We start from the raw sequence: 25,609 nt of genomic DNA on the forward strand, positions 1-25,609 counted from the left end.
ACCAATGGCAAAAATTCACTTGACTTTGATAGGAGTAGGAGCAAACACTAAATGCGAAGGGAAAAACACTGGATGTTACCAGATTGGCTTGGTGGATATACACTCAGAACCAGCCTGACCCAGATGCAGTCATTATGAATACACCCACTAAATGAAAGCGTATCTAATTGAACTCCCCAAGTTCCTTCAAAGTTTTATTTTTAAACTTCTGGATCCTTCAGTCACATCTGGGCATGAAATATGAGGAAATACTTTGGAGCTGGAGACAGACAGTAAGCAAATAGCTAGACTTTTTAAAAAGCCTGTCCAGTGGAGAATTTCCCTGACATAGGCTGTATGCCACTGTACCTGCTCTCCTACAGCCCAGAATAAAGGAGCAGTTTGGGGCATGGCTAATGGCAGGAGTAAGTATAGCCAGAATGGATCAGTCCTGCTGGTATAATTTAGAGCAGCCATTAGGCAGCTCTAACTTGCTCCAGGGTTGGTTCCAGGATCAGAGGAGCAGTAAGGTGACACAGAGCACAGCTCACCTGGATTATATTGCAAATCAGGTTTCTGCATGCTGGGTCAGTGCCAAAAGTCTGCCTGAGGATCTGGTCCACAATTCAGAAGCTTGATTTGCACCATTATATGAGTTATAGTGTCTTCATTTGTTGTTACCTTTGTTCACTCGTGTTTGTGTTTGTCTCATCTAAGGCACTGTTTATACTCCCAGTGAAGTCAGTGGGAATTTTGAAATTGACTACAGTGGGAATTGGATGGGGTCCTAGACGGAAAGTACTTCTGTAAACCGCCATGCACAATTATGATACTACTGGAGTATTCAACATTTATAATAAAGCTAAAACAACTGGACACTTGTGAAACTACAGACATGCAAAGTAAAATTCATCCTCGTGCAGAGGACCAGCAACAAAGCCTGTGCTGCCTGTAACTCTTCAAAATAGGGCTTACATGAGAAGTGAGGGCTGCAGAAGCCTTGTGCTGGCTCTTGGCACAGGACTGAATTTCACCTGCTGCGGGAGAACAGTTTGCTCCTACTGTAACCATGTGAGGTTGATGAGGCTTGTATCTGTATTTGTATTGATGCAATCAAACTCAGCAACACTTACTGGCAAAATCCTTAGGCCCAATATAATCCAAAAAAATGGAGAGGAAAAACATGCATAGACAAACACATCTAGTTACATAACTTACCTACGACTTTCATTACAGTAGCTGGGAGCTGCCCTACTGAAAAGAACAAATGTATGTTATAATTTTTGTACACCCTTGCCAGCAATGACAAAAATGAAGAAATCTGCTCACACTGATGCTATTTTAATTCCAAAGTTTATTGCACTTTCTATTGGAACTATTAAGGTAGGAGCTGTGAGTAATCAGATGGCTTCATTCCTTTACTATCTAATCTACTGATTTATATTGCCTCCATCCTCAAAGTATTTGAGAACCTATTGCACATTCTACAGATGTAAGTAGGCCTTGTACATGGGCATCTCTCTACTGACTTCAATAGAATTACTGATGAGTGAAATTCCCTGAACCCACAGAACCTAAGAATTCAAGCTTTATGCAGCTGGAGTACAGGTCAATTGGGGCTATAGACTCCACACTCATGCCTCTCAAAGGCAGAGCCAGTGGGCTATTCATGATCTGGAGTAGCCATTGCACGAGGGGGGTCACAATCGTGCAAGATGATGTAGAGCACTCTGATGCTTTACTTTGTAAGGAATGTGGATCCTGTGTGTGTGTGTGCACATACATGATATAAGGTAGCAATAACCATCTGATAAATTGCAGAACCAGATGATAAAGGAAATAATAAATCCTAGTCCCCTAGTACTGCTACTGACTCATTTCATTTGTTCTGGTAGGACCGCCAAGAAGATTCTTGAGGAAGCCTGCCTGCCATGCCCAACATTATAGTGCCTGAAGTGGTACCTGTTCTGGATGTGGAACTCCCTTTGAAATTAATGGAAAGTTTCATGTGAAAAGATAGCAAGATCAGGCTCCAGTTTCTTTTTCAACTCTGAGTAACAAAAGAAGTCATATGAAATATCTAGACATCCTAGTCCTGCCTTGTGCAGGAAGCCCACAACATAAAGTGAATGCCTTTCTGTTATTTTTTGAATGGTTGGTGCATGCGTGCACATGGCTGTGTGTGTCTGTATATGTGGTGTCTGTGTCTAAATATGTAAGTTTGTGTGAGAGAGAGTCAATATTCATGAAGGACAAAAATACTAGATCATAAAAAGTGATTACTAAAAAAAGGGAGAGGGGGAATGAACAAGTGTGGGATTTCCCAGTGGATTTCTGCCCTTCAAATTTCCAATTGTATTGCACATAACGTTCATTACGGCCACTTCCAAATTACCACTATGTGTATTGCTCTGATTTCCCATTTCTGCTTTGGCAGTCTCTACTTCTACTTAAATGGAATCAGACAAGTGTGAAAGAACATGCATATTTTTTTAATCAGTAAAAATCTTTCAAGTATTTTCTGATAATCCTCCAAGAAGCCTAAGAAATGTCTTTATTTCTTCCAAGCAATTTCCTAGCTGGTTCCTTTTGCTGTTAGTTACAGTAAATACAGTAAATATATGCACACGCTCTTCCCCTTTTACACAGAAAGACTTCATGGGACAAATTTAATTAGGTTCAATAAATCATATCCTTCCTGTGTTGTTGTTATTCCACAGTGGACTAATGTAAAGTTGTTACAACTGAGTAACTCAGGGCAGGGTTCTCAAACAAACCCTGCTTCACCTCCAGCATTTATAATAGTGCTAAATATAAAAAAGTTTTTTTAATGAGGGGGGGTCACACTCAGAGGCTTGCTGTGTGAAAGGGGTCACCAATACAAAAGTTTGAGAACCAGTGGAGTAACTAATGAATTTGGCCTCCTACCGCTAAATCAGATTAAAAACAAAACTAATACTCTTCATTGCATGTTGTTTGATGACAATGGGATAGCAGTGCCCTTCAGATGCAAAACTGACCAAACCAACAGGACATTAAAAAAGTTTCTATTGGGTCCTGTCTTGCAAATCCATATGCAAATAGTTACTTTACACAAACAAGTAGTATTACAGCCTTCGGGTGCAATGAGGCCACCCCCCTGAAGTGAACTGCTTCATTTCTGTAAGGGTTTGCAGGACTGGATCCTTCAAGCCTAGCAATTAACTACTGTGGGGCTGGGCAATGTAGAAACACCTAAGCCATGTATTATTTTCTGCTACTTTAGGTTTATTTTCACACGCTCACTGGATTGGTTTACCAGTCCTGCGCTGTTAGTTTCGGCTGGTAATTTATTCACCCCGAGTATATACCAAACGTTAATTCTCAAATGTGAACATTGAGCTAGGAGATGTTGTCAATGTAAACAGTGCAGCCCCACTTCAGGGGAAGTCACGCAGGCCACCAGTCTCTGGATGTGATCATAGAAACACACCATGAAATACTAGTGACTAATGTCCCTACTCAGGCGGGCCCATCCCCCTCCCTTCTTCAATGTTACAATTGTTTCCCTCTAATAAATTGGTTGAGACTATTATAAATCCCCCCTCCATATCCCCAGTAATTGCTTTCAAACGTTGGCACCTCCGGACAACTCTGAGAGGATTAAACGTCTCTCGCCAGAGACAAATGCCCGGATTGCAGCACCTTATCCCTCAGCTCCCGACAGGGAGCAGCAGCAACTTAACTATCCCCCCCACAGCGGCTTTCCCCAGGCAGCGGCTCCCGCTCCCGCTCCCGCTCCAGCTCCACACACCGCCCCGCGCTCACGTCCCAAGGTCACCGCGGGGCCCGCGCTGAGGCGAGGGAAGCAGGCAGGGCCGCGTGCGCACCCGCGCTGCAGGTGAGGGGCCGGCCCGGTGCTCTCGGGGAGGGCGGGCGCGGCGGGAGTCGCTCCCGTTCGCATCCCCAGGGCGGGTGAGGACAGCGCTGGCTCGCGCATCCCGGCCGCCCCGCGGGGGTCCCGGCCAGCAGGGGGACGGGCTGCGGCTCTGCCGGTCCCGGGCTGCGCTGCGGCGGCGGCGGGACGGAGGATGGCTCCAGCCGGTTATAAAGGGCTCGCTGCCTCTCCCCGCCCCCTGCGCGGGCTGAGCCGGAGCAGGAGTCGCCCTCCTCCCCCCGCCGGCCTCAGACGGGGGCATGGAGTTGGCAGGAGCCTATAAAAGCCCCTGACGGCGAGCCAGGGCCACCGTCCTGCAGGAGCCGGCCGGGCCAGGAGAGCGCGACCATGTCCCATCACTGGGGTTACGCCAGCCACAACGGTGAGCGAGCCGGGCTCCAGCCCTCGGGGGCCCCCGGCCGGCTCCTGGCTGCTCCGCAGGCACCTGGCCGCAGCCACCCGCTGCTCTTTGCCCGGCTGTCCGGGGCATGCCCTGCCTGGAGCCGGGCGGTGCTGCGGCTGGCACTGGGATCGCATTGCCTCTGGCACCAGGGGGAGCCGGCTAGGGGCGCTGCGGAGGTGGGACCGGCCCCAGCGCGATCTACCCCGCTGAAGCCCATGGGAGGGAGCGCCTCCGGATTTACCCCGGGGGCGAGTGGGGAGGGCGAGATCGGAAGCCGGCTCCTAGGAGCCCCGATTGCTCTAGCTGGAGGGGAGAGGGGTCTGAAGTGCAATCACTGTCCCCCTGGAAATGCAGTTCCTGGCAGAGGCTTTGCCACGCAGGTGCGCGGTCCCGGGGCGATCTTCATTTTTCCAGCCCCACGAGCTATTTCCCCAAGGCGCTGGACAGTTCAGCCGAGGGTGACTCTCATTTGTGATGAAGTTTCTCTAACAGATCTGGGCTAGTGGGAGAGGCTGGAGCATCTTCTGGTTTCTACGCTCTTACAAAACTCGTGACAGCAATATAGTGTAGCTCTTCAAACCAGACGTTGGCGGCGGGAGAGGTCCGACCTCTGTCCCCTGAACATCCCAACCTCTGCTAAATGCCGTGAGGGGCTGGGCGGGCAGTCAGTGCACGATCGGGCCCGCCTGCATCCGAGTCTCCTGAGTTCTCTCATTTAATGCGCTTGAGACCAGCGCCTCCCTAACGCGAATGGCCAGTTCTCGGGATCTCTGGGTTTATGTGGCAAGGACCGGAGCTGGCGAAGACAAGTGCATCCTTAAATATTGACACAAGAGTTAAAGCCTCAAATGCACTCCTCTATTGCATTTGTTATAAATTATCTCCACCCTCTGTGCCTTGCCTGCATCTTTTTCACACTGGATCTGTGTGTGCTTTCTCCTGCAGGACCTGCTCATTGGCATGAGAATTTCCCCATTGCCAACGGAAAGCGTCAGTCCCCTATTGATATTAATACCGAGTCCGCTCAGTACGACTCTTCTCTGAAGCCTCTGCATTTCAGTTATGACCCCTCCACTGCCAGAAACATCGTCAACAATGGGCACTCTTTCAATGTGGAGTTTGACGACTCTGCTGACAAATCAGGTAAGTCCTCACTTCCAGGGGCACCTGTAAGGGATTGAAATTGGACAGATTGGGAAGGGGAGAGAGGATTTTAACACTTTTCTCTTACTAAAACTATGTGGTGAAATCCTGCACCCACTGAAGTCAATGGGAGTTTTTATCTCATGGGGTCAGGATTCAACCCATGAAGATTCATTCAGTTCATTTAGGCATCCTTTGCTCTAATTAGAAGAAAGTTGATGTTTTCTGACTTGTCTTGATCCAAAGCCCACTGAAGTCAAAGGGAATCTTTTCAGTGAATTCAGTGGGATTTGGATCATGCCTCAAATGCACAATAGACAGAAGTAAGGTAATTGATCAGGGATGACAAAGTGTATTTCTCCACCTGAAAAATACTAGCTTTGAGTGATACCTGCCAAATGGTTACAGTAAACTGCAGGATGCACTGCAGGAAAAAAGGGACAACAGAATAGCAAAACAACTAAAATTAGCAACGTGAAATGATTTGGAAATAGCTTCTTCAGTTTTATATTTTTGCTGCCAACAATTGTAAAGCAGAAAAATGGGGCATCTCTCCAGGTCAGTACTGGAACAGTCAAGAAATGAGTTTGATATTATCTAATTTAAATCAGCATCAGCCCTGGCATTCCCTGACTCTGGCCTTTCTAGATAAAGATGGCAATACATGTAGCATGTTCCCACACAGTTCACTGAGAGCTAGCTGTTCTGTGGTATTTCAGGAGCGTGTTCATTGTACTGTACTGACAAGGGCCTGATCCTGCAAATCTCTATCCACATGATCAGTCCTTACTCACAGAAGTAGTCCCACTGAAGTGGATGAGAGTATTTGCATGAGTCTGGGCTACTTATATGAGCAAGGGTTTTGCAGGCTTGCTCCCTAACTATAATTTCTCAGCTGGCGGGATTTACAGAAATCACCACCCTTGTACAATGAATGTGCCTCTATTTTTAATTTAGAAAGAGGAAAACAATAACTCTGTAGAGACAGTAGCTGCCTTCTCTAGACATTGCCTGATTTAACTTGCTTGAGCAAGTGCCCTATTTTTCCTAAGCAGTTCCTTGGCAATGTCATTTAGGAGATGGTGCTGAAAACAAATGATCAGTGCCTACAACATCTTTTTTGTGCGTGTGTGAGAGAGAAGCTAGGCAGTATTGCAGCTGTTCAAAACTGTAATGAAAACTCAACAACATATGTTCCTACCTGCCTTTAGAGTAAATGGGACTAAATGGATAGCTAAATGTTTCACAAATGTATAGGCAAGGATATACAATGCAGTCAGAACATCAACTGTAGCATGAATATCTGTTTTGTTTCAAAAGGTGATTCTGACTCACAGTTTTCTAGTGCCCAATTTTGTGCTGAGAACTCTTCAGTCCTGTTAAAGTTGATTGGAATTAACATTGCTCAGCACCATGCAGGTTCAAACCTTTAGTGAATTTTAACTATGTCGTGAGAAGTGGGAAGGATGATGATAAATTGCAAAAAGCAGATTTGCTTTCTGATGGTTTACTAGGGCCCCATCCTTCTCCCTTTGCACGTGTGTGTGTGTGTGTGTGTGTGAAGATGTGAAACTTCACTTAATTCAGTAACTCAGAAACAGAAAACTGCCAGGATATATAAAAGTTTTCATAAATATCCTTTGGAAGAACAGCTCCTAATGAAAAAAAATAGCACAGAAATTGAACATCTCTATTCTGTGAGAATGATTCACACACAGCTACAGCTTGCAGAGAGTGGGAGGAGGAGGGGATGAAAATGAAAAATACAGTAGCTCTACAACTCATCAAGCACTGGACTGGAAAAAAAAAAGAAGAAAACATTATACAGATATCTATATAAATTCACCTGAGGGTTGATTCTGCAATCTCTGATAGTCTTTTGAAAATCACCGTATATAAAATCTAGCTGGGTGCACTGTTAGTTGATTTATTTGCATGCATTTAACTAGTTAGCCTAGTTTTACTAGCCTAGTTTTACAACACAACAAAAGCTGCTTATGACTTGATTACATTTCATGCACTTCCTATATACAACATTCTGATGCTGAGCAGGATTATTTCTTTACCAAGTTCCTGGTTAAACATAACGTAGGAAGCACAAGGAAAAATTTTAAGAATTTATTTTATCTGCTATCCCTTTTTACCTTAAAAATTAAGGACCTGATCCTGCAAATACTTACTAAAGGGTGTAGTGCTCACTCCCATGAGAAGTCCCATTTATGCTTGTGGGACTATTTAATGCAGTAAGCACACCATGTGGTAATAAGTAAAGCCCTGATTTGTGACTAATTTTACACACAAGTAATTTTATGCAAAGAAGTAGTCCCATTGGTCTAGATCCTACAAACACTTAAGCATGTGCATAGCTTTACTCATGTGACTAATCCCACTGAAGTCAACAACACTACTCTTGTGACTAAAGTTATGCATGTACTTATGTGTTTGCAGGATCAGGGCCTTATTGTTTACAGAATCAGGCCATGTCCCAGAAATTATAGGCACAGGTTCTAATGTCTCAGTAAAAATAGGTGCAAGAGCAAAAAGCAAGCATGTTTTTGGATAAAATCTTCAGGAATTGCATCATTGTGACCATTATACTGTTCTCTGATTCAGATAATATTTAATGTGGTCATTATTAATAAAATCATTAAAATAAATAAAAATAAGAGATCAGAATATCTAGATACTTGATATAAAACATAGCCCCTAGAAAAGAAAAGGTTCCATATGTATTTGTTATATAATGCATTGCATGTGTCTTTGCATGACTAGTTGAGTTCTTAAACACTAATACAAAAAAAATTACTTAAAAATCATCCCTCTCCCTTGCTGAGGCACCCAGGTATTGGTCAGTGTAATAAAAGTGCAAAATAAATGTTTAAATCTCTTTAAAATAAAACCAATTCCATGTATCTTTTACAAATACTCTATTGTCATAGGGAAAAAAAGTCTTTAGTCTGCTCTTTTAGAAAATTTGCTCTTTACTAATAACAGAAGCTTATACGTGCATAATTCTTGATTCAGTTTCTATTTTCATTATTCCAATATCCCAAGCATGTTCAATATTCTAAAAAACTCCTTTGTATAGTAATGTTCTAAGATGGCTAAACTAATCATGATAGAAAAAGGTTTGTGATAGCTTTAGAAATTTCAATTTTTAGAAACCACTAAGTATTGAGAGTAACCTTTTTTGAAAAATGTTTTATAAAAGCTTTCGGCCCAATCCTGCAGCTCTCTCTCACAAGTGTAGTTCTTCTGAAGTTCTTGGGACTACCGATATGCATTAGATGGGCAGGATTAGACCCTGGGCTTTTTAAAGCGTGTCCTTAATATTTTATCGTTACTAGTTCAACCTTAGAAATGCTGTAAGTAATGAAATGCCCACAAATCAATAGTGACATTTATTTTACTCAAGCGTTTTTCTATTTTGAAAGGCCATGATTTTCCTTTAGTATGGACATTTTATGTATTTTGTTTTGTTTGCAATTTTACGAAAAGCTTTCTGAGACTGTTTGTACCAAGCAGGATAAAAACTCCTCCTTCAATTATTTTTATTTTCTCTTCATCCACTTTAATTCTTGTGGCTGAACTTTTCATTTGGCTTCTCCGTGTCTGCATATCATTTTGGAGGAAGCAGGAGTGAGCTTCCCAGCCTGGGTCAACAGACTTCTGTCAGCGGGGCTCACACTAGCACTCTAAAAATAGCTGTGTAGACCCTGTTTGAAGTTGCGGCTTGGGCTAGGAGCTCAGGCTCAGGAGCTCACCCTACCCTTCCCTAGGCATCAAACCTCGGGCTGCAACTTCAGAGCGCTGTCCATACAGCTATATAGAGAGTTCTAATGTGAGCTCTGCTAACCCGAGTACATCGTCCCGGGTTGAGAGGCTTGCTCTCAGGGCCGGCTCCAGGCACCAGCTTATCAAGCAGGTGCTTGAGGTGGCAACTCCAGAGAGGGGCGGCACTTTCACATATTTGGCAGCAATTCAGGGAGGGTCCCTCACTCCCCCTCGGAGCGAAGGACCTCATGCTGAATTGCTGCAAATCGCAATAGTGGCTTTGGGGGTGGGGTGGGGGGAAGCTGCTTGGGGGCGGCCAAACCCCTCGAGCTGGTCCTGCTTGCTCCAAAGTCCTGTATAGACATTCTCTGTGATCTTTTAGTAATAGTGAAAGTGTGAGTATTTCCTAGCAATGGCATTTAAAATGTCTGATACTTTAAATAAGGGAAAATAGCCTCTTTGCTACAAGTACGGTAGGAACTGAATCAAAGACTACAATGTATCCATTCTAATATCTCAGAAATGCAACTACATCAATGGAACTGCTTATCGTAGTAAGCATTACAATCAGTATTTAGTGTTTGCAGGATCAGGCCCAAAAATATCATAATAAATGCACCTTATTCTTGGGATTTGTCTCTACTGCATTTGTAGCAAAGAAGATATTTGCACCTATTTAAAGTTACAGGCACTTTAAATCCTGTTGTGAGGAAATAGTTACACTTTCACTATTGCTAAATGATAGCAAGAAACAGGGACTAACCAAAGTTGACAACTGACTTGCGTCAGGACAGCTAAAAGTGTCAAGAAAACCTTAACCTGCTTATAACCTGATTTATATAAAATTTCTCAGAAATGTTTTCACAATACACACAGGGCCTTAATTTCAATGACACTGCTCACAGTAGTGAGCACCATGCCCTATAGCAGATCTCATGCTTACAGAAGCAAAGAATCCTGTCAATAATGAATTTGTTTTATAATCATAATATAAACTGATCTATTTTTTTAGCTATAAAGATGATACAGTATAATTGGAAAGTCTGATTTAAAGCTATACAGCTAATAGTAAATAGCCTGGTAATTTCTCCTTATGGCCAACTCTGTATTAGTTGTTTCTCTTCTTCTTTTTTTATAATTGCTTTTAAGATAGAGAAACTATTCTAAGTCAAGCTACAAACTCATGTAAATTAGACATTTTTATGGAAATGCAATCACAATAAAATTTTAAAGTTACTCCGCCATCCCTGGGAGATCAAAATATAGGGCCAACTTTGACACTAGTCCTGCATGGAAGACTCTCCTCAATAATTTTAAGCAAGTATATATTTTTTCAAGTGATTCTTTCTATAATGGAAAAGAATGGGGGCCATTCACACACATTTCTTTAATTATGACTCAGTGTAAATAGACCAAGGAATATTTGTTATCCTAGGAGAGAGCGTATGGGCACTGCTTGGTTTGCAGTGAGTTACACTGAAAGTTGTGTTGCTGTTGGATTTTTCCATTTCCTACTAAAGCAATGATCACTTTAGGGAAGAAACATATAGGTCTGCAGTCTTCAAGATAAGACATTCTGAACACAGCCTTTGACATGGGAGGTCTATTTTTAGGCCAACAAACACTGATGGTATAACATTAGCTATTGCCCAATGTTACACGTATATGTCCAGAATTCTAAATCGTTACATTACTGTGTGTCTAAACCAATCTTTTGAATCATGAGGGGAACTGACTGTATAGAACTCCTGTGGCTAAAGAAATGGAGAGGCTAACCTCTGTGCTTCAGGACATACCTGTGCGAGTCAGAACTTTCTCACTGTTATCATAGTCCAAGGCAGCCGTTGTATTATGCCTTTCAGTTATGTTTTAAACTATAAATCTTCTGGCCATAAATCAATTTTGGAATAGGCACACAGAGTGCGAGGAAACTCCTCACTTCATTCCGCTCCCTCCTTAAGAGTCACTTCTACTGTGACAACGGAAGAAATTAGTCAAGTAATCACAGCTAAGTTGGCCAGCACTTATTTTTAAAATATACATCTAACGAGATGTGTGCCAGTCATCCCCATATTCTGTTGGTGAGAGAGACAAGCTTTTGAACTTAAGCAGAGTTCTTCTTCTTCTTCTTTTTCTTCTTTGTGTAAGCTTGAAAGCTTGTCTCTCTCACCAGCAGAAGTTGGTCGAGTAAAAGATATTACCTCTCCCATCTTGTCTATCTAATATCCTGGGACCAACGCAGCTACAACACCACTGCATACAGTCATCTCTGTCTTTTCAGTTTGTCTGATGTATCACTTTCCTCAGCCTCTTTCATTTGTTCATTTACTGGCAGGTATAAAAGACTTGTAAGGTCGTTGGGGCAAGGGACCCTGCCTTCCTATGTCTCAGTTCATCATTCATCAGATGGCAAGGAAAATGAGCACCCGTTGGTGCTATTGTAATATTTTGCAATACACAATACACTTTTTTAGTAACAGTTTCTAGGATTGTTCCATAGATACAGCTGCCAGGAGAGAAAGTGACATATTGTTACCACAATACTATTTAAAATCATTTTCATTCTTACAATATAGCAATTATCAATCCAAGGACAGCTCATACAGGATGAAATTCACCCCAGTGCAGAGGGTGCACACAGGGTCTGAACATTTAAAACCCATAGAAATTCCTTGCTAAGGGATAATGTAGGACTTAAATGCTGCGGTGGGCCTTGTGCCCTGGTGAATTTCAGCCATAGAGGTTTGGTGTTTCTGATCTGTTCCCCTCCTATGTTAACAGCAATGCACTTTACTCACATTTTTATTCATGATTAATAGGGATTTCTAACGTACATTATGTTTAATATGCATAAATTGTATCTGCAAATGGTTTCACTATAGGGAAATTTGTTTAACTGTACCCATTGAAAACAACCTTTTCTGACTCTGTTAGAAGTAGGATTGCCAATTTTGGTTGGATGTATTCCTGGAGGTTTCATCACATGATATAATCTTTAATGAAATTTTAATTTTTAATTCCTGGAGACTCCAGGGCAATCCTGGAGGGTTGGCAACCCTAGTTAGAAGCCATTTGGGGAGCCTGATAGAGTAGAAAGTGTGTTTTGGGGAGATAAGATAAACGAAATGAAACACTTCTCGTTATGTGCCATATTTACACATACTATATATATATTGGCAGCTTGACAATGACTGTGACTCACCTGGACTGAATTTTTCAGTATGGCCTGTGTGTTAACTGGGGACAGCCCACCCCTGCTTAAGGACTCAAGACTACTGGGTGAAAATGTTCTTCAGATTTTTCCTTATGCCATGAGTCCATTGTGAATCCGTAGGGAGGTGTCTGTGTACCTGTATAAGCATGGGTATATGTATATACTTATGTATGCACACATATACACATTATATATATATATATATATATATATATATATAATGCCATTAAGTAGTTAACACAATTATAGTTTTATATTATATATGTTTTATATATAAATATAAAAATATAATTGCATTAACTACTAATGGCATGAAGAGTACTCTGGTCAGCCTGCACAGGGAGTAACCTTATATCCTTAAACAGGGCAAGCTATCCTTAGCTGACACTCTGGCCGTATCAGGGTGAGTCACGGTCACTGTCACGCTGCCAATGTACAGTTTGTGCAAATATGGCACATATTGAGAGTGTTTAATTCTCGTATATTATCTCCTCAAAACACCTTTTACCCTCTCAGGCTTGCCAAATGGCGTCTGCTAGAGTCAGATGAGGTTGTTTATCAGCAGTAACTGTCACATAGTTTTCTTTTGGTGAAACTTACTGCAGAGGTTTCCCACAACTTACTGCATCACAAGGTGAACTCGTCCATTCAGAACCATTGGTCCTGCCTTACTCTCTTACTCTCTGCTTATTTTGATATATTCTCCTAGGAGGGATGCTTGGGAGAGATAAAATAAAAGGGGAACATCTCCCCAAAAGTGACATTCTGTCCTGTGTATTGGCAGCCTTATAAAAAGTATGACTCACCCTGGCTGAACTCTTCAGTATATCAGCTGGGGAAGCCCACCCACTACATAAGTACTCAGAATCCCTGAGCATGTTCTTTAGTGTACTCCCCATCCATTAACAGTACAGTGTGTTCAAGTATGGCATGTTTTGAGTAATATTATTTATTTTATCTCCTCAGCCTTTTTTCTATCATATATACATTTGTCTATATGGCAGTGCTTATCATATATATTATACTGTGCATATATTTACATATTATACACACACAATGTATATCTCTTCTATATCCACATTCTATAAAATCATTGTTTTCAAAAGGGAAAGGCAGGTTGTATGGGGGAAGGTAATTATGAAAGGCTAAAAATTGGTGTTCTGTGAATGCTGGGGTTTTAATTTGAGAGGACTCTGAATTAATACTAAATTCCATAGATTTTGAGCAGTGGACTTCCATCTTGCTTGGATGACTGTTTTTTCAGCTATAGGAAAATGTTCCATTCTTACTCATTTCCATTTGAGGAGTAGTTCCTTATTCTGCATTTATGCAGATTAACAAGCCTTAGAATAGTTTATTTCCTACCAGTTTGATTTGTGTAAGTGGAAGATTTCATTCAATGTCTGAATTATTTCATGAAGGAATCTTGCAGCTTAGCCATTTGGATTCTTTCCAAGAAAAGCCTTTCCCTAAATAAGATAAATTAGGGCTTGCTCTTTATAGTGAGTACATCCCATCAGTGTTTGGAATCCCAGCAGTAATGTCACAGTATTCCTGCAAAGCTTAATATAAAGGACCTGACTCGTCTCTAAATAACATCCATGCTACCCATACAGTTTAGGTCTAAATTACTAATGCTCTGAAATAAATGGGAGAGGTAACTGCTCAGTAAAACTTCTTTTATAGTGGAATGGCCTGGCCCATGTAACCAGATACCTTTGACTGTGTAGATATCTCTTAATCAACAAAATATCCTTTTAGTTCTACACACTCTACAATCTCACCAGGAAATGTTAGGGCCAAATGCAGTTTAATCTATTCATGCAAGGAATCCCAGTGACATCAATGGGATTTTTCACATGGGTAAGGTGAGTAGGATTTGATCATTAAACTTTCCTACGAGTCAAAGCACACTTAGCTCATTTGAAAAGTGTTTTGAGATCTTCTTCTGCTAACTTCTATGTAACTGCTTGGGGTATTCATCATCATCATCATCAGAAAAAAAAACACATTTGTAGCCCATCATCTGTCACATGAGCCTTAGCCATAGAATAAGAGTTACTGCTGTATAGAACATCCTACTTTGAGAAAGGAACATGTGACAGAGATTGGCTGTTTCCATTTTCATCCCACACTCAGCTAACAATTTTTTTCTGCTCACATTTACTTGTGCTTGTGTTGTGCACCCATGCAAGGGCTGCAGGTTGGTATGCAATGGGGAGGTACTATTCCTGCACAGTCACTCTTCTTTTCTGTGTGCCACAGCTACTTCTTGTAATTTTGCCTTAAGGCAGATGGAAACATATATGCCTGGATCTTTTGCAAATAGATTTAAAATAAAATCAGTTTCAAGAAGAAATGGGTTAAAGCCGGGAAATTCAGAACTGGATTTAAACTTCCCTAGCATTCAGGAAATGAATCAAGAAGGTTGGACTTCAGTGTTTTTAGTTGCAAGTGAAATAGATGAAGCAAGTAAGAGGGAAAGTTCACAGTATAAATGCTCTTACAGTTCTTCAGGCAGCTATTAAATTGTGGGAATGTTGACAGCTGATAACATTAAGGATTAAAAAAGGTCTTGCTGGATAAAAATGAATTTCTAACATGTATGTTTTGCATGTCAGATTTATTTTAAACTTCAGTTCTTTGGCATCACTGATAAGTGGTAACAAAAATTAATAACTGCTTAATATGCACAAGAGAGCTGTTTTTTAATTAAGCCTGCTGAATTGATGTTTGTTCACACTAATCTAATTATTATTTTTGTTGAATGATCTGCTCCTGTCTTTTGAATCCTGTGACTCAAAATAAGCTAGCACTGGATTTGAGAACCACAGAACAAGAAAAAGTAAATAAAAACTTTCAGGAGATTTTTGTCCACCTTGTGAGTTTTGTAAAATCCTAAGAAGATTCCTAAAGAAACCACACTGCAGGTAGATTTAAGAATAATGTATAGTTCTGCTTCTCAGTACACCTTCCATTGATTAATAGCAGCAGGTCAACCTTCCACAACTATGTAAAATGTTATATGGGATTCAAGAATGGAGGAAATATTAGTCCTTTTATATCTGTAATGAGCAGCTACTCTGTTAGCCAAAGAAAAAGCAAGTATGGTATTGAGATGTGTTTCTGTAACTTAGAGCAGTTCCCGCTTTCTTAAAATGAATCTTGGCAATAATATGGACTAATTGGTTTTAGCAATATTTTTTAAAAAGCAAAGTTATTTCATTTGGAAAAGAAACACATTCAGAACAACTATTTTTACTTAAAATGTCCTAACTTATAGTGCTCTGCTTGAAACAACCATCCTTCATAATGTGATGGCTTTTAAAAATATCTATTTAGTATAAAATCTATACATGTCTAGCTACCACAGGCAGAGATCCACTTTTCTTCACACATTATATACACTCACCTTGTAGTTTTACAATAGGTAGAAAGATGCGTGATCTGTTCAGCATTGACTAATATGTTTGAAAATACAATGACCAAAATAGACTATTAAATCACAAAGAGAAATGTGTGGTGGGAGTTCTGTGGTTTGAATTTAGTTGACAAAGAAAGAATATCAGGCTAAATTCCCAAAGCAACTTAGTAGTGGTGATGCTTAGTGTTTCCTTGTCTAATTTCAGGTGCCTAGAAAATCTCTGGGAATCACAAAGCCTGAGTTAGAGCTCCCTATACAATGAGTGAAGGGAGACAGATGCCTAAAAATGGGATTCTCAAAAGCCAGCTCCCTGCCTAAGCTAGCCAATGGGAAATAGCCAAGCAAGGATAGTATCATAAGCCCAGTTTCTCTCAGGGAATTTGGCACATAAGACCAGGCTACAGGATAGCACCGCCTTTGGCTTGGGGTTCTCAGCTGTAAACACTTTCCCAGAGTTAGACAGCTATGCTGTTTGGCAAGGATCTCGGTGGGGGGCGGGAGGGAGAGGACAGAAGGAAGAGATGAAAAGGGCTCCCTCATAACTCACATAGGATGTAGAAGACTTCTCAGTTCATGTCTCCCCTCTCTACTATGGGTGAAAGAAAGGATGTGAACAGGAATCTACCATCTCTCAGATGAGCTCCCTAGCCACTAGGCTATGGGATATTCTGATATGGGGTACCTTAAGTCTCTCCTGTTGAAGCTGTTCCACAGTGGCTAAATAATTAAATATTCATTGGGCGAGAGACAGAGAGCATGAGCAAGTGTGAGAATGACTCTGTATCATGGTGGTTAGAGCACTCACATGGGACACCCAGATACCAATGCCCCTTTAATTATTTGAACAGTGGAACAGCTTTAACAGGAGAGAATTAAGGTGCCTCCCCATATCAGAATGTCCCATAGCCCAGTGGTTAGGCCATGTGCCTAAGAAGTAATAGATCCCTCTTCTCATCCTGTCTCCTCCTAGTTCAAAGGGGGCTTAAACTGGCTGTCTTCCACAGCCCAGGTGAGTACCCTAAGCTAAACGTTATGAAGGATCTCCCACAGCTTTTTTTGTGTGAGCTCGCATCTGGGGCCCAATCAGTAAGTAGCCTCCGACCACACTTGCTAGATTGGGCCCCGCAGGTGAGTTAGGCAGAGGAATGCCTATCTTCCCCTGGTTTGTGCATCACATGAAGGCTTAGGCATCCAGACTCCTAGAGTAGAGCAGTACTGCATTTGTCTAGAGGCACAAAATTTGGTGCCAAGCCAGTTTAAGCACCTATAGGTTCAGTGGCAGTGGAGTGGGGCTTTTATGATTACAAATGGGGCCTGATTTGGGGATGTAGGCACCTAACTGCCACTGTAGATACCTAACTCCTTTTGTGACTCTAACCCAAAGGGTATATTATGCATATTTGCACTTAAGTTTTTCAAATCTTACATTATACCTACAAAACTGTAGACTTGACAATGGAAGCTAAGGTTGTTGTATATATCTTAAATTGCATTTTCTTGTGACTAAAGTCTTGAGTCATTCTCTTCACACCACTGTAATATCCCCTATCCCCAGTTGTCAATGGCTATTTTAGTCTGTACTTGCATATAGTCAAAGTTAACCAAAACTGAACAGATAGTGGCCTATTGTAATCGGCACTCAATTTACATACTCTCACACATGCACACACTGGAACAGTTATATGTTTGGACTGTTTGCAGACAGAGAAAAGCATCTTTATTCCGTTGACCTATTTTGTTCGTGATACATAATCCAGGCACTTTTACGGTAACATATAGCACTTTTCTGTCACTTTGCAAGTACAAAATTGGGTTTTAGGGTCTATATCATCTTAAATTTTATTCCTAAAATACCTTTGCTTTTCAGATAATACCAGCTTAAACAAACAATAGATTGTGAGACCTAAATGTTCTGCAGAAGAACAATTTGGCCTAAACCTTTCTGTGTTTATCCACACGATTTGCTCCATTGACTTCAGTAGACTTACTTATTACCTGTTTTGGGCTTGATGCTGCACATGAAGACATAGTTTACCTGCCCTGAGCATTTTCCAGGCTCAGGGCTTGATCCTGCATCTCACAAGGGTGGGCTGTTCGGAGTATAAACACAAGCTAAAAATTAATGAGCAGGATAGGGAATTCAGGGAGCCCAATCCTGCATAACTGAGAATGTTACTGAGTGCTCTGCTTACACTAGGAGCTAGTTACTGTAGCAGCAAGAGTAATACCAAATAGGTGCCTCACTTCCAAACCTGTGTTTCCTCAGACCCAACTCACGTTCCACTCCCTATTTTACCAATATTTTGGGGGAATCAAGGGAGAGGCTTAAGATTTACCTCACTTTCGTGAGGAAGGCTATGCCTAGCATTTAACCTCACCTGTGCCTGTGGCTGGGCTTTACTCATACCTACACTGAAGCACAGCAACCTTGGGCTCCCTGCCGTGCACCATGAGGTTTGCAGGATTAAGGCCTAAATAGGTGACATAAAATGAAAGGGCAATTTGCATGAATAAAGCAAACAAGTTTAGGTGTTTAAGAGCACTGTGGTGGAACATTTCTATATGGCCCTAGAATTCTGGCTATTCATCTTTCTAGAATTTTTTATTTATATCGTGACAGAAAAGTTTCTCACAAACCTTTCCTAATTCCAAATCACCTTGTATTATTAGCATGGCTGGTTAATTGCTGATGAATCTCATACATGAAAGGCATTTAAGTTTTTAGATGTCTGGTATAGATTAGGGCTAGTATTAGCATTGTATTTTAACAAGTAATCCAGAGTAGCTTGGTAGTATGCAGAGCATCAAAATGCAGTCTCACTTAGGCTAGGTCTACAGTACACACTTACTTCATAATAACTATGTTGCTCAGGGGTTTGAAAAATCAACATAGCTACTCTCCCATGGGCTTAGAGCATCTTCATCAGAAGCGCTATAGCAGCGCAGCTGCATGAAGACATGTAGCTGTGCCAATACAAGTTTGTAGTGTAGACCTGCCCTTAGAAGCCCTGAGTTCAGTGTTCTGTTTTAGAATAAGGCTCCATAACAAAGGAGGTGAGGCAAATACTAATGGAGACTGTTTGGTTTGCAGTGCTGAGAGGCGGAGCGCTTGAGGGAACCTACAGACTGATTCAGTTTCATATTCACTGGGGCTCCTGTGAAGGCCAAGGTTCTGAGCACACTGTGGATGGAGTGCAATATGATGCCGAGGTAGGACTGGCTTTTTTTCTTATAGGGGGCTGTACACATTAGGCATTTTTTCTTAAAATTCCCCATCAGTGCAACTCCCCCAGTGGCAGCTATGCTGGGAGTTCTCGCTGGTGAGAAAACATGGTGGTTCAAATGTCGGCTGCTGGTCTACAACAGTTCTCCCAACTACACAAGCGGCGACCCCAGTTTGAGAAACACTGATTTAGAGAATCCTTTTAAAAAACCAGAATACTTAGATTTAAAATAATTAGGTCAAACCCTGCAGTTGTTGCTTCAGCAAAATTCCTGCTGAAGTCAACTGGAGTTTTACCAGAATAAGGACTGCAAGATATGGCCCATACTTGGCATTTAGAAATGTTTTTGAAAATAAGTATGAAAAGCACTTCTTATAATTATAAATATCTGTTGCACAAATTTCTACAAGAGACATAAAAGCAAATCAATGATGCAACAATTTCATAGCTGTATGCAATATTTTGCAAGTTTCAGCAGTGAAACATCTGTGTTAATGTTTAGTAAATGGTCATCTGTTGGTTGAGTTTGTCTGGTAGATGGAAGGTGCTGTTTATAAATATCTCTTGTCTCCTTGATCCTAGCTTCACTTGGTTCACTGGAACACAAAATATGGTAGATTTGGTGAAGCTGTGAAGCATCCTGATGGCTTGACTGTGGTAGGCGTTTTTCTGCAGGTTAGTTGAACAATCACCTTGTTATTATTGTAATGTATTGTTTGTATTGCAGTAGTGCCTAGGTGCTCCATCATGGTAGGTCCTGTACAAACACAGAACTAAAACATTCCCCCACCCCAACAAGATTACAATCTAAGGCAGTGATCTCCAACCTTTTTGTGGCCGGTAGCACATTCATGTTTTCAGAAGAGTTTGACGGGCGCCAACAATTACTCGCATACAGGGCTGGCTCCAGGCACCAGTGGAGCAAGCACGTGCCTGGGGCAGCACATGCTACAGGGCGGCATTCCGTCCATTCTGCAGAGTCAGAGTGGTTTGGGGTTTTTTGTTTTGTTTTTGTGTTTTGGGGTTTTTTGGCGCCAGTTCTGGGCAGTGCAGAGAGAAGCCAGAGAGAATCTGGGAGGACAGAGAACACTGGCACCCGCAGCCTGCGGCCCTGGAGTTCTCTGTCCCCAGCAGGTGCAGTGCCACAGCTTCTCTCCCCTGCTGGGCACTAGGCGGGCGCACATAAATGCCCTGGCAGGCGTCAAGTTGCCCGCGGGCACCAAGTTGGGGACCACTGATCTAAGGCCTTATCTACACCCAGAAGTTGTACTGCTTTAGAAATACCGTAGAGTTAAAGAAGTATGTCTCCCAGAGTTCCAGTGGTATAAAGGTGTTTATACTCAATTAGTCCTTCTGTATGGGAAGAGCAGTAATATATATTGATCTATGGCTGGTCTTACCAATATAATTGTGTCCACACTAGGATTGGTATTGATATAACTATGCCATTAAAAAAAATATCACACGGTATAAAAAATATGTGTAAACCAGGCATAAATAACCTCTATTGTCCCTTTCCTTTGTCACTCCTCAATGGCAGGATGTTTTGTGCTAGATTAATTTGCTTTGCTTTGCTTAATATAAAGGTTGAGAAATACATAACCAGCTAAAGAAGATGATTTGTCTCTATTGTTCTCCCTCTATTCTGGTCATGTTGGTTTTGTTGGGAGTTTAAATTTGACTTCTGAGAAATGGACAGTTAAAGTTCAATAATACATCCACATACTTTAAAAAGAAAATCATTTTATTCAGTCCCACAATTCTTGACTTCTGAAGATTAGTCAGCACAAGCCATTTGTGCTGACTGGCAAACTTCATGTGCTTTACAATGTGAGGGAACAACCACTTTCATCATTCATCATTATGAGAAATCTCTGTGAAACTAATTGGTGCTGTGATGATATAATTTAAAATGTGTCTTCAGTCAACTATAGTGGTAAATCTGAGCCACCACATATACACCTACTTACTTTCTTTTCATATGGTTTGCATTACAGGTAGGAAGTGACAGGCCTGGGATACAGAAAATTATTGATGCACTGGACTCCATTCAAACCAAGGTAGTATATGATCTCTATATCAACTGACAACAAGCACAGCTGTTTTCTATAGTCGTCATCTTCAAAAGTGCCAAACTGAAGTTCCCTACTTCTGCTGTCTGTATGCAAGTAATAGAGTAGAAGAGCTCTCCATGTCATCAGCACTGATGCCTTTGTAATCCCTAACCTGATGAGAGCTCAAATATCTTTTTTTAAAAATTAGGCTAAATAGAAGATATGCAGCATTGTAGGTCATCCAGCAATTGGAAAGAATTTCTGTAAATAATGATTTCAGATCTTTATGATTGTGTGCTTCTGGCTTTCAGTTGCAGTGGAGTCCATAGTTGTCATACTGGGCCAGGTTCATCCCTGGTGTAAATCAGATGTGTTATACTAATGACTGAAGTCAATGAGAGTTTGGCCATTAATGTCACATAGCAGAACCAGACCCACAAATGTTTATATTTGCAGTGTCTCTTTTGCCATCTGTGTATGGGATATAGATTATGGATGTTTGTGGAGGAAGAGGCAGTAACTTTAGACATTTGAAACAAGGATTGAGGGCTTGATCTTGGAAGGTGCTGAGCAACTTTAACCCCAACAGACTTCAGCAAATTGTAGGAGGGTCTCAGTACTGTGCAGAATTAGCATCCCTCTCTCTCTCTCTCTCTCTAAAGCAGGGGACGCACTTGGCCAGAAATATCAAACCTCCCTTAACTAGCTCCACTAATGCAAGCAAGGTGTATTTTCCAACTAGTCTTACACCACAGTTTTAACAGGCTGTTCTATCTTTATAGGGCAAGCAAGCTTCCTTCACAAACTTTGATCCCAAGAATCTGCTTCCCACATCCCTGGATTACTGGACTTACCAAGGTTCTCTGACCACTCCCCCTCTACTTGAATGCGTTATCTGGCATGTTCTGAGAGAACCCATCAATGTCAGTTCAGAACAGGTAAATCTTCAGTAGCTAAAAGTCATTTTTCTATATGAAAATACTCTCAGTCGCCTTGGTTTAGACTTCTGTGGGATCTTCTGCTGAAGCTGCAGTTTACATTACTGGAACAGAATAGAGTCCGATTGCAAAGCTTTGTGAAAGAGAAGATAGCATCATGAATCATTGGTTCAATATGCATATCTGAAATGGTTATTTCCTCCCCCTTTGGTAACTGTGTTCATATGTGTGTTGAAGTGGACTTTGCTTCTACTCAGGACAGGAGTCAAGTAGAAATGCTATTGCTTGGAATGCAGAAAATTTGCAGCTTCCAGAAGTTTGTATTTTATCTCAAGAAACTGTTATATTATGCAGTTTGATGACACTAGCAAATGCTCTAGCAGAGGAGAGCACTGACAAGTTGTGTGTCTCTGGGCATTAGTTCTGTGCACCATTCCTTAATGAAATTATGTAGATGCAAATTTTGTCCTCAGGTCTGCAGTGGCTTAGCTAAGATGATAAAAATAGGACCTTTGAGTCTATAAATATAAGCCATATCTGAAGGGCTTTAGTTTACCCTCAAAGGCTTAAATCAATTTTACCAATGGCTATTGCTCTAACAATAATAAAATAATTGGGTTCCTTTATTGAGTTGAGATGAAAAGAAGCTGTGATCTGGTGCTGGGCATAATTTAATAAAAGTGCAAGGAAAAGGAAGAGGATGAACTATTGGAAATGTTCATTAAACTACAGTATCTATTACTACTACTAAGATGCTTTGGAGTGAGTCTTAAGCTTGACATCTTTGTTTAAAGCCACAGGAACTATTACTGATGATCAAGGGGACATGAATGTAGCCTTACAACATGGGAGAGAGGGGAGGGGAAATACTCAAATAAATGAGTGTTTTTCCCTTAGGAAAGCCATCCCCCATCTTTTCCCATTGCAAATCCGTTTATCACATTGCGCCTTTCTAAACCAACTACTCAAGACCAAAGCTGCACAGACCATGTATTTTGTCATTCCTAAATGCTGAACAAATCAAGAAATGATAAAACAGTTTGGGGAAAAAGGAAATCCTAAAATTTAGCATCTGTTGGGAATGTTTTCACTGTACTTCAATTCACAGTTGGCAACTGCTTTTCTAAAGATAGGTAGTTTTTAAAGATTTGTCAGGAGGGGAGGAGGAAGTTTAGGATTGCAAATCCATAAGAATTGCTATACTGAATTACTGATTATTGGAACATGTAGGATTGCAGCATTCTGACCCATGTACCATGTTTCTCACTGAAGTTAAAGGCCTCTCGTAAGGCAGCTCTTTGTCAATCAGAGTGTTGCATGATTTTGTGTCACAGAACCATTCTACGTGTTACAAAATGCTGCAGCCCCTTGCATACTTCTGTCAGCAATTTCTATTGCTGTGTGTTCTCAGACATGGTATCCAGAATCACTTAACTAAAATGAGGACTATTTCTAACCTGCTGGTCACTTGCATTGAATTATATTTGTCTGACCTGTGTCACACATGAGAAAGCAGCATGAATAGCTGAGTGCCTGTGACAAATCCACATAGTGTCCTGGAGTGCTGGGTTTTGCAATTAGTTCTGAATTAGCTAAAGCATGTGTTTAAAATCACACATAGGCAGATAGCTCCCTATGGACCACTTCTAAAGAGTCTCCTGTGTGTTGATTATTCTAGCAGGTACCTCAGAGGTGTCACAGCGAGACTTGTTTTTAATGGAAGTACATGAATAAACACTGTATAGGGTCAATGTCCTTCTGCTTGGGAAACCGCACATTTACTTCAACTATTTCAGGGCCTGGCTGTCCCAAGGCACCTTTGGAACAGAAGAGTATTATGGCACAATTAAACACAAATATGGTTCTGTTTTAGAGGGCTATGGAATTGCAGATCATGCTTTAGGATAGACCTTCACCTTCTTACTGTACTTTCCAATGGAAATTGAAACCTGTTCGCCCCTCACACCAGTTTAACCCCAGGATAGCTTCACTGACTTCTGTTGAAGTAATTGCTGAATTACACCAGTATGAGAAAGGGATCAAGTAAATGTTATTTAAAAATCAAACTGTCAAAAGAGTTTCAGCTTTCAAAATAGTCAACTGTTCAATTAACCTATAGACCTGGAACAAATATAGAGCCAGCTCTGGCCCACTTTGTGAGGTTCCTGTGATTCAAAAGGTCCAGAAAACTGCCCCTAGATGGATTTATACCACTCTTTCCCAGCTCTACCAGCACAGAGGGCATGTCAAAGGCCGAAAAGGATGTGTCAGGGGCAGGAGAGGGTTTGGGTAAAACACCTTGCACTGAGTTCCTTGGCCAGCAAAACAACAAGGAGGGTGATCATTTAGAGATGTCTTTAAGTCACCTTTCCCCATGCCCTAAGATTTGCACTGTCTCTGGCTCACAGTATATACCATAAATAGATTTCTGGAGGCATGAGGATGCATCTGAAGATTAATGTTGATCCTTTCTTTTTTCTCCAGCTGTGCAAACTCCGTGGCCTTTGCTTCAGTGCTGAGAATGAGACCCCGTACCATATGATGGACAACTGGCGTCCATGCCAGCCTCTGAAGGGCAGAGAAGTTAGAGCTTCATTCCAATAAGCTAAGCACTGAGCTCATAAGAAATTGCTGTGTTTGTGAGGGAGGAGTCCCTTCTGCTCAGCACAAATCAAACCTTTGCCAGCTGTGCACTGGCAACATTTCGTCTCTAGATTTCTCACTTCTTCCATTCAGCATCTGAAGTTCTGGCTAATGAAATGTGAAAGACCCTAGACCAAGAGAAAAAGGGTCCTAATGTGTGGGGAAAGGGAAAATCTATGTGATGTTTGATGATAATTGCTGTGACTGACTCTTTGGCTGTTTGGCAAAGCACATAATAACAGCAAAATAAGCCATTTTAAGTAACGTCATCTACAGGTGATAGTACATATAACTAACTGTACTCAGTAATGTGAAGCTTTTTGGAAGCACAGGAATACAGAATAATTTGGACATTTTAAATGTGATTTAAGAGATTAAGTTATGTCAACATAGACAGTGAAAAGCAAATTAATATTGATGATTAAATGTCTTAGATTTTAAGAAACTGAAGTGTAAATATTTTTTAAATTGTTTTACATTTTTAGCCATGGTATTATCAACCTCCATTATGTCTTAACGTTAGTGTGTTTGTTTTTTAAATTATAAAATGTCTTAAATTAAATATCTATAAAACTTATTACCATAGATATAATACAGAGTATCTTTCCATTAAAATAATATATGTCATAATTTAAAAAAGAAATGAATATTGTATTTTAGATAAATTCTCTAATAAAAAAATCTCTATAATTATAGTCCTGTTTCGAGACTCTTATTCAATCCAGGCAAATGGGACAGGGAGTTTTGTGTGTGTGTGTATAATATATATATACACACACACATATAATTAGACACATAGTACATTAATAATTAATTAGAAACATATAATACACAGGGACCAGTCTCACAGGTTTTGTGGCAGAGTTTAAGAAAACAGAAGATGAAATGTGGACCAGT

The 25,609-nt window shown here is 41.0% G+C and overlaps 1 protein-coding gene across 1 annotated transcript; it reads left to right on the plus strand.

Annotated features, from left to right (window-relative positions):
- Positions 1-4,136: 4,136 nt before the first annotated feature.
- On the plus strand, positions 4,137-25,407 carry CA2 (carbonic anhydrase 2). Its single transcript, XM_050941305.1, has 7 exons — positions 4,137-4,277; positions 5,244-5,441; positions 18,945-19,063; positions 19,660-19,752; positions 21,075-21,137; positions 21,914-22,069; positions 24,554-25,407. The coding sequence occupies exons 1-7, from the start codon at positions 4,244-4,246 to the stop codon at positions 24,671-24,673; spliced, it is 783 nt and encodes a 260-aa protein (XP_050797262.1). The 5' UTR covers positions 4,137-4,243; the 3' UTR covers positions 24,674-25,407.
- Positions 25,408-25,609: the final 202 nt, after the last annotated feature.

This window comes from Gopherus flavomarginatus, chromosome 2 (assembly GCF_025201925.1).
Source record: "Gopherus flavomarginatus isolate rGopFla2 chromosome 2, rGopFla2.mat.asm, whole genome shotgun sequence".
Taxonomy (NCBI): Eukaryota; Metazoa; Chordata; order Testudines; family Testudinidae; genus Gopherus; species Gopherus flavomarginatus.

Excerpts from the sequence above, each read along its gene's own strand:
- CA2 (XM_050941305.1), top strand. The coding sequence starts at position 4,244 with ATGTCCCATCACTGGGGTTACGCCAGCCACAACG. Across the intron at positions 19,064-19,659 it reads GAGTGCAATATGATGCCGAG|CTTCACTTGGTTCACTGGAA; the intron begins GTAGGACTGGCT and ends CCTTGATCCTAG. Across the intron at positions 21,138-21,913 it reads TGGACTCCATTCAAACCAAG|GGCAAGCAAGCTTCCTTCAC; the intron begins GTAGTATATGAT and ends CTATCTTTATAG.